This window comes from Dasypus novemcinctus, chromosome 11, assembly GCF_030445035.2.
Source record: "Dasypus novemcinctus isolate mDasNov1 chromosome 11, mDasNov1.1.hap2, whole genome shotgun sequence".
In the NCBI taxonomy this organism is placed as follows: Eukaryota; Metazoa; Chordata; class Mammalia; order Cingulata; family Dasypodidae; genus Dasypus; species Dasypus novemcinctus.
Window position 1 is genome coordinate 81,052,271 of NC_080683.1, and position 12,398 is coordinate 81,064,668.

Consider the following 12,398-nt stretch of genomic DNA (forward strand, 5'->3'; position numbering starts at 1 on the left):
GGCCACTTTTTTTGGGCTTCTCATTTCAAAACGCACGTGGGCAGGATGTCTTGACAAAGATGACAGAAAGGTTAGAAAAAGGCCTCAGGGTGAAATAATTTCTTTCTCAAGAAGGGCAATTGAGTGGTGCATTTATAAATAAAGAATTCATTTATATAAAAAGATACTGATAATTCTCTCTACCTTCAAGGAAAAAAAAAGATTAAATTTTTACAGAGAGGCATTAGGTCATCAAAAAAAGTTTATATTTCAGTAATAAAAAACAAGAGGCTTCATGACATTGTATATTTAATTTTCCAGTGGCCAGCTATTCATCTAACATTTAAGTGAACTAGCTCATTTAACATCGAATTATTCTTCCCATTAGTTTAAAAAGAATATACATAGGACAGAAGGGCAAGAAAAAGATCCTGAGAGGGAGTTGTAGCAGTTTGATATGGTTATGAATTCCAAAAATAGATATTGGGTTATGTTTGTAATCTGGTCTGTACCTGGGCATGACTGACTTATGACTGGGGCTTTGATTGGGCCATGTCATTAGGGCACTGAGTCCCTACTGCTTAGTGGGCGGGACTCACAGTTAAAAGGCCTGGCAAAGGACAGAGTTGGGGGGTTTTGATGCTGAAGCCTTAAGCTGAAGCCCCAGGAAGAGAGGAACCCTGAACCCAGAGAGAAGCAAGACCCTAGAAGGGAGAAACCCAGGAAGCCTGAACCCTTGCAGATGTTGGCAGCCATCTTGCTCCAACATGTGACAATAGACTTTGGTGAGGGAAGTAACTTATGCTCTATGGCCTGGTATCTGTAAACTCCTACCCCAAATAAATACCCTTTATAAAAACCAACCAATTTATGGTATTTTGCATCAGCACCCCTTTGGCTGACAAATACAGGAGTCATGGCCACCAACTGGACATATAAACCCCTGAATTTTCCATTATCAACATAAAAATTAACATTTTTTCTCATTGTCTACCACTCGAGGCACATACCTCTATGTATCTTCAGTGAAAGAACTCTTTCTGATAATGAATCTGATTTTGCAGAAAAGAAGCCAATACCAAAATTTACGCTCTGACTTAAGCTCTGACTCAAGATAAATATTTTGGGTGCCCTCAATCTGCTTTTCTATGCTACCAAAGGGTGGTGATTCAAAATATTCCCCTTTCAGTTAAGAAACAAAGGGAAGTTATAAATTGACAACTACCAGAGGTTTAACAAGGCTGGGAGACTTTCATTTTCTGATCAGAGTGGAAAGATGTTGTTGGGTAATCAGTAGAGATTCCATGAAAGACCATGTTTTAGCAGCAGGGCTGTAGACATTACCTAACAAAGCTTGAAAACAAATTTTAAATGGGACAAACTGATCTATCAATAAATTAACTACCTGCCAGAATAAACTCAAAATGTATTAAAGGAAGACCTAAATAAATTAATTAATTAAAAAAAAAAAAAAAGCAACTTCAAAATGTCCAAGCCCAATAATACAGAGTCATACAGGTCCCACACGTTTCCTATTAAAGTTATTCTAGGTATTTTATGTTAGATAAAATTATTAAATTGATGGTTTGTGTGAATGTACCAGTCAGTATTTTAACTGGATAACCAGTAGGAGAATTATATTAAGAGATTTATTGAAAGGAATTGGATGCTTGTGGGTGCTGGCTAGGCAAGTCTGAAATTCATCAGGCAGGCCATCCGGGGGGTCAGGTTGGGATTCTTAGTGGAAGCTGCTGTTCACAGGTAGAATTTCTTCTTCACTTAAACCTCAGCTCTGCCTTAAGGCCTTTCAACTGACTGCATCAGGTCCATGTACATTATGTATTAGTATTGTACATTTGTTATAGTTCATGAGAGAACCCTCTCGTATTTGTACCGTTAACCACAGTCCATCTTCCACCACATGGTTCACTGTGTTATATGGTCCCACGCCTTGTATATATTCTGGGGACCTGGGGATTTTTAACACAGAGAATAGCACAGTTAAATAGCTCTAAACTTGATGATGGTGATATGTTTTTTTTTTTTTAAGAATTACTTTTGAACTGGTAAGATACAGGCATTGAAAGAAAACAGTATTTAAAATGAGCCGTCTTCAGAGTCATCTGGCTGGTTCTTTGCTTACCTTCCCAATATATTATAAGGTTTCAAAAGCAAAATCAGCTGTTATTAACGCACATGGCTCAGTAGTGAGGAGCTCTTGTACATGTACCCATTAATCTGGTAAATTCTCACTGGTCCAATAACCCTCTCAAGTGGCAGTTTGCACCATTACATCTAAAGCATTATACTGTTTTACAGACCAAAGGTACAGCTTTTCCGTAACACTTTCCATCTGCAATACGCACAGGATATTTTCACACTCAGTGTGCCAAAAATATGGTTAACCTCAACCTAGACAGAAAATGCTAAAGCCTACCGTTACCTTCATTCAACTTGCCTCCATTTCATGGACTAGTACTGGAAAAGAAATCATATGAAGTGAAATGATGTAGTAGAGCAGAAGGATGTTTCTTGGGAAATCAATTAGAAGACCAAAATAATTGGTTTTTAATGGAGCTTCCTGGAATAATTATCTGTGTTTGAAAGATAACTTACCAGTGATGCCATCTGATTCTTGCTGTAAGTCACAGTACCAGAGTCGATTTACTGGATCACATCCCTCCCTTATTGATAATAAGACATAGCGTCCATCGTCAGATAACTATGAAGGAAACAAAAACAGGGCAAGGGGCTGATTAGCACGTATTCTTTGTGAGAGCACTCTTAAACAGTAAGTGAAAACTACAGGTGAAACTCAAGTGCAATGTCTTTTTTTATACTGAACTTAAGATCTGATTGGAAAGTTACCAGAAAAAAGGATGAACGTCAATTTTAATTGCCTCACATTCTTTTTTCCAGTTAGACCAGTAAAAAGAATTTTACTTGGGAAATGGGGGAAAGAACAGAGCTTGGTGAGAAATGGGAACTAAAGGAAAAAATACACACCAAGATTTGGTGTGGGCTACTCCAGGCAGAGAGAGTGCAGTCTGCCTCATGAGGTTACCTTTTAAACTGTTAATTACTCCTCCTCCTTGCTAATGGTAAGGGGATGGGCCCCAACTGTTACTGGTTACCCCACCAATGGTGGGGCCAATGGTGCCTCACCTATTTCATTGTCAGAATTTATTTCAACAGAATATTGTGAAACATTTAACTGGAAAATAGCAGGAGACATTAATGAATGTCATTATGACTTCAATGTGATTTTATTTAAACTTCTAATCTATTCTTTAATATAAAAAATCCATCATTTTGAATATTAATATGCTTGACTTTAGAATTACTTCATGGATTATATATTTTAACAGTAGACATATATGATAAGAATTTACAAAATGGACATGGATACAAAGATGTGGTTTGAAGTGGTCCTGTTAAGTATTTATTGAAAAAGATTTATGCATACTTCAGATGTCTCTACCAAAAAGTATTAGAGATGACAGGTCTGTACTTTAGAGGATTTACATTCAGTATTAAACAGCAGAATCTTGTGTAGCATAAAGTATCCAACTGATGTCAACAAAGCAAATGCAAAAAATTATTTTGAGTTGTCAAAATTTAGATAAATGGTATCAAACTATATGTATACTTCTGCAACTAATTTTTTTCACTCAATATTGTTTTTCTAAATTAATCCATGTTAATATATGTAAACCTAGTTCATTCATTTCAACTGCTGTACAGTATGCCAGTCTACGAACATCTGTTAAATTAACTTTTCCATTTTCTTACCAATAAACATTTAGATTGTTTCCAATTGTTTTCTATTACAAACAATACTTTAGTAAACATGCTTAAACATATTAACTCATAACCTTATGTAAGAAGAGATCCCCTGGATAGATAACAAGAAGTAAAATTGCTAGGTGGTAGGATATGCTAATAATTAACTTTATTAGACAGCTGCACCAACTTACACTTTTACACAACAGGAGTGTAGAAGAGTTCCTGTTTTTCTGTATACTCACTGTTATTCTTTCATTTGTTCATTCAGTAAATATTTGGTGAACAGCTATTTTATGCAAGGCATTCTTCTGGGTGTTGAAGATACAACAGTGAATAAATTAGGGGGAAAAGTTACATTCTACTGGAAGAGACAAACACTTACGTATGGAATTACATGGTATATTAGAAGATGAAAACGCCATGGAGAAAATGAGCAGGTCTGCGTAGGAGGGGCTGTAGTTTCAAATGTGGCAAGCAAGGTGGATCTTTTAAGAAGGTGTGTTTCTACTGTCTCTGACATGCATTGTTTCGGATAGGTAGTCAGAACCATTTCTTACCCTTGTCTCCCTGTATCTAATGTGTGTTTTCTTCTGTAGCTACTTTTAAGATTTTTTTATCTTTGGTTTGGTTTTTGGCAAATTGATTATAATGGGCTTTGATGTAGTTTCCTTTGTGTTTAGCTCACTTGAGCTTCTTGAATTCATGGGTTTATAGACTTCATAAAATTTGTAAAACTTTTTGGTCATTGTTTTTCCTCATATTTAGGATTCTGTTCCCTCATCCCTACCCCAGAACTCTGAATACATGAATGTTAAATCACTTGGCATTGTCCCATGGTCAATGAGACTTTCTTCATTATTGTTTCAGCTTTTTAAAAATTTTTTGATTAAGTATGGATAGTTTCTATGAGTTTGAACAGTTTCTATCATCTTTTCTATCATCTTGTCTTCAGGTTTGCTGATCCCTTCTTTTAGAGTCTAAACTGCTGTTAAACCTGTAAAGAGAATTTTTGATCCATGCCCAGAATCAGTTACTTTGTCTATCTTGTACAGTTTTCTAATGTTTATGGCAGGCAATCTAGCCTAGTATCAGTTGTGCCACCATGAGCAGAATAAAAAAATCTGTCATTATGTTTTTGTTTTTGAAGTACCAGGGCCAGGTATTGAAGCTGGGACCTTGTACGTGGGAAGCTGATGGGAAGCTCAACCACTGAGCCACATCGGCAACCCTGAGCTGAACTTCTCGTTTGTTTTGCTTGTTTTTTGTTTTTAGGAGGCACTGGGGACCTCTCGTGGGAAGGAGGCACTCAACTGCTTGAGCCACATCTGCTCCCTGTCACTATGTTTTAAGGTTTAAGTGGGTCTCTTGCAAACAAATATAACTTGATTTAGTTTTTAAAATCCAGTCCAAGAGTCTATTTTTATTAAATGTTATTGTTGGTATACTGGTTTCTACCTTCTTATAATTTATCATTTTCTATTCACCTTGCTTTCCCCTTCCACTTTCCTCTCTGTATTATATTAATTTTAATTTTCCTTATAACTTGTTTTTCTTCTTTAACTGATTTGGGAGTTATACATTTTATTTTTAGTCTTCTTTTATGTTTTCCCTAAAATTTTAATATACATAGCTAATAAACCAATGTCTAGAATTCTAAATCCATCCTTTTTTAAATCTTAAATTAATATCATAGCAAACTTACAATTACAATTTATATAAAATGGAAAGCAATCTCATCAATAATCCTTCATACTTTTGCTTTCTTGTCTGTAAATAAAGCCAGAATCTTTACAGTTTAATGTTTAGAGTCATGCTATGTCAATCATAAACTATAGTTAATTCAGTTGTAGTGATTCAGCCAACAGGAAGATCAGAAGGTAAAATTCACTGCAAGAGTGACACCAAACCTTCAATGACAGCTGTCTCAAGCAAATCTAATGAGTTTTTCTGAGCACTTCTGGCTGGACTGAAGAGTCACAGCAGTTTCTATTTAATGTAAGGCAGGGATTCCCAAGGTCCATTACTGTTGGGATGTCAATTTAATCAGTCTGTTTCACTATAATTCTCTTCATAACAACCCAGAGATGTTCTATAGCCCTGAAACTAAATTGACAAACTGGAAACAACTCTGAAGTTTTAAGAGATCAAGGTCTCAAGTCTTAAAATCACTTATAAGTCATCATTCCCTCTCCCCAAAACAGATTATTAATACATCTTCTTCCACTAAAATTTTATCAATAATAACACATTTAACCACAGCCTCGTACTCAAGACTATTACACGGCAATTTTTAAAATAAGTTTTGGAAGTCATTGGGAGGTGAAGACAAATATCCTGTTGATGGTGATGACATATGAACCTCAAGAGAATAAAGCAGGGAGGAGGAATTGGCCCAATGGATGGGGTGTCCACCTACCACATGGGAGGTCCACGGTTCAAACCCTGGGCCTCCTTGACCCTGTGAAGCTGGCCCATGCGCAGTGCTGATGTGTGCAAGGAGTGCCCTGGCACGCAGGGGTGTCCCCCATGTAGGGGAGCCCCATGCGCAAGGAGTGTGCCCTGTAAGGAGAGCCGCCCAGAGCAAAAGAAAGTGCAGCCTGCCCAGGAATGGCACCGCACACACGGAGAGCTGACACAACAAGATGATGCAACAAAAAGAAACCAGGATTTCCGATGCTGCTGCTAAGGATAGAAGCAGTCACAGAAGAACACACAGTGAATGGACACAGAAAGTAGACAACTGGGGAACGGGGTAGAAGGGGAGAGAAATAAATCTTTAAAAAAAAAAAAAGGGAATAAAGCAACTCTTCTGAAAGTCAGATAAACGGAAAACAGGGAAGCAGGAGAGCAAAGGGCCCATCAGACCTTTATGAAATAGTACAAACTCCAGTTGGCAAAATACTGTGGTTTTTCCTTTAAACAACATGGCATCAACTGGAATAACTGTGCTCGCCCGAAACAATCTGATTTAAAAGCACTGACTTTTTGTGCTAGTGCTGCAATAACATCAATCTGACCAATAATGAAATATGTAATTCCTAAATCTGTGCTTTTCACAGCTTCCTTCTACATTATGCCTTAATTATTTCAAACAAATTTTCCTCAAGTAAAAATGACTGACTTCATGAAAATACACTATTTATGTAAATAAACATTAAAAATAAAATTTATGAATTTCTATAAATGAAACATCTATATTTGCTGACGTAATATCAATTACTTGCATTCCCAATAATACCAAAAGGGATGAAAATGAAAACTTTTTGCCATTATTACCGTATGTTAAAAATACATATATTTCCCTTTAGATACAGTGTGGAGTCAGTTGCTGAATTATATTTAAGGTACTGATTAGATATTAATTGGAAAATGTTAAGTAATAACATCGTATTGATAAAAGTAGTTGGAAATAGAAATGCAGATGTACAAAGAATGTGCTATTCTACAGATGGGCTAGATAACATTGGTAATTCACTGGTACTTAGTTTTTCATTATTCACCAACAAACACCTGTATAGATTAAAAACACAAAGCCAGAAGTGACATCCCTCCCCAGCCCCCCCACCCCTGCTTACCCCAATCAGTCACCCCCCTTGCTCCCATCATGGCTAGCAAAAAGGCCTGTTTTCTTGGGCTGGAAAGAGCTGAATGCTCATTTCCAGGCTTTAAAGAGTAATTCATTCTTCCCTCTTTTCTCGGCTTCTTGTCTTCAGCAAGCTTTTCTTCAAACTTAACTTCCAACTCCACTGAGTGGCACTTGGGTGAGGGACCAGAGTGAAAAGGGAAAGGCGGCTCAGGTCACATACTTAGGGCTAGGTGGTACTACCACCAGTCATGGCAAAACGGATCCTCTGGCAGTCCAGCCTAATCCACCAGTAGAACTACCATAGACTCTGGGGCAAAAGCCTTTCAATAACAAGCCCGGGGGTAAACGAGATTGAAGAAGGCTACTGTCCCCAAAGTGGCTGGTTGTGATAAGAGAATCTAGGTGCCAGCCAACTTTCCAGATTGTTGAACAAAGACATGATTTCCCACGTGTCACCAAAGACAGGTGTTCACTATTAAAAGGAGTCAGAGCTGAGGCTGTTTCCAACATTTACTGAGGGGCTACCAAGGGCTTGCTGCTGACCCAGGTTCTGGAACACATAGATCCTAGAGGACAGGGCCCTCAGCAGTGCATCTTCAGCTGGGAGAAAGCCAGATGAACATGAGCACACACTCAGATAAAGCAATATTGTAGGGCACTAATAGCAAGAAGTACAAAGTATGATGGGAGTGCCAGAGAGTCATCTAACTGGGAGAGGAGCTGGGAGGAAGAGTGAGATCTGAGAAGGCTTTTGGGAAGGAAAGGCCACTAACGGATTCTTAAACAAGTAGAATTTCTTAAAAAAAATGGTTGTTTGAATATTTCCATTCTTAAAACCACTGTGTTGGTATGCGTATCTGGAACAGAGTGCTATGTCTAATATATACTCAAACTCATATATTGTCAGGTATGCCTATCACTGAGAGACGACATCAGCATCTGCAGTGGATGCTGTGGTCGTGCAGGATTGAAGCTCTTGCTCCCTAGTTGCTAGGTACTGGCAGCAGACTGCCCTTAGTTCAGTTCCTCTCAGGATGGGACGTGTCCTCAAGTCGAAGGGAGCCACCTGCCCCAAGGCCACATATTCTTTTGGGGTCATCACATAGCCAATGACTGGTTGATGCACAGTATAAAGGCTCTGAAGGGATATCCTGGCTCGAGAGCTCCTCATAGGATGGGCTGAAGGCTTTGTGTTGATGGCTTCACAGTCAGCGTCTGCCTCTACCTCTTTCACGCCACAGGTGGCGATTCTAAAGGCATTCCTGTTTAATTTCCTAAATGCAAATTTCTACCTCAGAGTCAGCTTCCCAGGAACCTGACCTGTGACAGCACTCATGGTGCCAAAAATGCCCTGGAACTATGCAGAATTTAGAAAGCACAGCCCACAGGTATGGTTCTTCCACTCAAGTCTCCTGAGAGGGTCCTACAAACAGTACACTTTGCCCTGCCCAAGTGCTGAAAAATATAGAAATGAAGGAAGAGTTCATTTCTAGGCTCACTAGTGGACTTTCAACGTTCCCCTTGTCTAACCACTGAGAAACCCTGACTGTAGAAACTTCTTCCCTGGGGAAATCAGAGAAAGAGGGAAGAAATACTTCCCTGTAACCTTTGTGGTTTCTTAAACCTTGGCATATTTTCTACTATCGTGAAGAAGTTTTATAAGTGATGGCTTCTATTTTTGAGGAGGGCACCCAAAAGCAGCTGCCATACTCATTTACATTTATCAAAGACAGGACGTAAGGTATGGGGATATCATTTTTTATATTTCCATTAAAGAAGACATTAATTCATGGCTTCTTATCATTACAATAAGCTAATATTTATGAAGGAAACTCTTGACAGATAAAGTATTAAACTGAGTGCATATTTTATACTTATTCTATTGGGCTCACTTGTGCTGGTCCAACAAATACATAATTCATGTGATTTAGCATACTCAGGAATCTAACAATTTACAATACCAGGAACAATAAAACCACAGAATTTTGAAAGAGAAGCAGCAACCAGAGTATATACCTCATGGGATGTGGTCCCAAACAATACATTTTTTATTAAATGCCTGTAGTTAACACCACAGGTAGGTATGATGATATCCATTGAGAGCAGAGTCTTAGTCAAGCTCCTCCAGATTTTCCAAATGACTGTCAACTCCACCATCCATTTATAAGGTATTTAAAAAAATATATGAGTCTACAAAAATAATTAAGTGTGAAATAGACACTAACGCGTGAACAATGGCAGCTTCTCCGGAGAATGGGACTTTTGCATTTGACTTTTTAGCAATAAACCTATATTATTATTATCACTAGAATAATAATATATTATTACTAGATAATAAAAATTTTAAGTCACTTTGGCTATTCTTAGTCTCATTACTGATACGGATAGCTATAATAGGTATTCCAAATGACCTAAATTCTATTGATGAATATCATGGTGAGAAAATTAACAGGAGGTTTATTAAATTTTAAAACTCCCAATAGTTGATAACTGTCTACAAAGATATATGAATTTCAAAATGACAGGAAACACAATCAATATTTTATGTCCAGAAAATATACAGATTTTCATCAAGCATATTGTCATTTTCAAAGAAAAATCCATAAGTTATTTTATGCTAGAGTTACTAAAATCCAGAGCCAGAGAGTCTTCTGCTAATAAACAGATATTCCTGGGCATGAATCTTCATCTATATCTATATATGTGTGTGTGTGTGTTTCCACTTACAAAGCAAAAGAAGGTAGAGGAAATTTCTTCATAATTTGAATCTACATGCATTTCTCCAAACTGAAGAAAGTATTTCCCTTTCCACATCAGGGTTAAAGAATTAATTATGCAGTGACAATTGAAATTGTCCTGGAAATTAGCAAAAGGAGCAAAAATGAATTTTAATTGCTTTGAGAGTTAATCATGCTACTCTCAGAAACTTTATTAAATCTATTTCACAGACTCTTTTGGATTTCTTTCCTAACAGTTTTGAATCATAACAACATCCCTTTAATATTAAGTACATTTGTAAAATTTAATTTAGGAAAACTTATAAATGTCAAACTAATCACCTACAATTATGCCTTTTCATTTATGGGACTCATTTATGGGTTTGTAATAAAAATAAGAGACAGTTTCAGTAACACAAGTTCAGGGTAGCCATAAGCACATGTAATAGTATGTGTGAACACAAACATTTCTAACAGTCAGTGATTAAATCAAATTACCCAACTTTCCCAATATAGCATAGTACCACAGCAAAGATAGGAAAAAGAAATCAATCCAAATATTATATGATGTGTTGCTTGGTATGCCAGAAATAGATATAACAGAAAATTTTAGGAAAAGAAAACCCGTTCAAATAAAAGATGAATAGCTCTTCACATGATGTAACAACTATGGCTCCTACTCTACCTGGCTGTTTCTGTGGCAGATCAACTTGGTTATTCAGAAACTTGTTTGCTTTCCTTTCTCCCTTATTAAGCCATGAGAAGGGTCAGGTGAGAAAAGTGGTTGATCAGAAAATCTATCATTATTACTATAAAAACAACTCTCGCCCCGTCAGGAGCTGTTTTGTGTCAAGAGCAGCACAGCCGTCTGATTTCCTCACATCCAGGTCTCTAAGTCTTCTGCCTTCCCTACCAGGCTGCTGAGCTTCTCACCCAGAATTTTCCTGCATACTAATCAGCTTGATGAATATCATCACTTCACGCAGTGCTAAAGAAAGAGGAGGCATACGCAATGAGCTTTGGGCATTAGAGTCTGTTAGGAATCCATCCCAGGATTGCTGTAGAGGAAACCCCTAGGCCACTTCTGTGATGAACTGAAGGTACTGGTCTCCAGGAGCTGGTGGGAAAATGCAGGGCTCACTTGGCCAGCACAAGGTACCGAAGGTCACCAACAGGAACAAATGCCAGCAGCCTCGGGCTAATGACCGAAGGATGACAGCATTTTACAAAGGGCAGACAAAAGGAATGAATGAGAAATTTTGCCATGAGCCTCATGCCTCTTCATATTATTTAGAAATATTTATATAGAATAGCTTACTGTGACAAAAACATCCTCGGTAACAGAGCATGCCCAAGCACAGTGGCTGACACGAAGAAGGGCTTACTACATAACTGGGGAAATGCATGCATGAACTATGCTTCCCAGGATGAGGGCTGCTCATTAATCACTGCTCCAACTCAAAAATATCCAACAAGTAAGGGACAGATGAGGCAGAGTTCCCTCGGGAGTGACACTGGACTTTAGAAACCGTGTGTGTTCTGTAAGGTGGCAGTGGATGCACCTGAGGTGGCACTGGCATTCATGTGTGCGAATCGCAGCAGGGGAATCGGGGGGAGAGAGGAAATGTACTGCTTGACTATGTGACAAGCATCAGGCAAAGCATTTTGCATTGTGTATCACACCTACACACATGCAGTTAAGTTTATAATTACTAAGGATTCCAAGTGAAAATATAACAATGGCTCATGAAGGTATGATAAATGTTAAGATTTAGGATTACCTTTGTAAAAAATCCTTTTATCAAGAATTAGGTATGGTAGGATTTATGTTCTCAAAATTGGACTCAGCTAGAAGTGGCTAAGCATTTTCTCCTTAATTCTTTATAAACAGACTTGATACATTTTCAGAATCTTCATTCTAGAGCAACCTCTGCTGGGAAAAGTGCCTCAAAATCCTTCTTTTTCTTCCCCCAAATGCTCTACAATTCACTTTAAAATAAGGAGCTTTATGTTTTGTTTTGTTTATCCATCAGAGCAATAGAACCTTCTATAGCACACCAATTTCTGTTCTTCCATCATTCAACCCCTCAACTAATGTCTTACTATTTATATGAAATGATAATTAGCATCTCTGACCATTTAAGCCAAAAGCAATATCTGTCTCATGCTAGACCCAAGGGACATGAGAAAGCTCTTCTGTTCCTGTAAGCCCAGCAGTTTGGAGGTATATGGAGGGACTGGGGGCAGGAGGCCCAGCCTGGCATGCTTGGGTGGCAGTGGTGAGCACAGTCTGTACTTGTAGGATGTAGCAACCCAACAACGTGGCTTCC

General features: G+C 38.1%; 1 protein-coding gene across 1 annotated transcript in view; it reads right to left on the reverse strand.

The window, feature by feature from the left end:
• Window positions 1-12,398, reverse strand: part of PREP (prolyl endopeptidase) — a 109,811-nt gene that overhangs the window by 62,833 nt on the left and 34,580 nt on the right. The window contains exon 7 of the mRNA XM_004478734.3: window positions 2,596-2,701. Within this exon, the coding sequence (XP_004478791.1) occupies window positions 2,596-2,701 (106 nt within the window). The remainder of the gene's footprint in view (window positions 1-2,595; window positions 2,702-12,398) is intronic.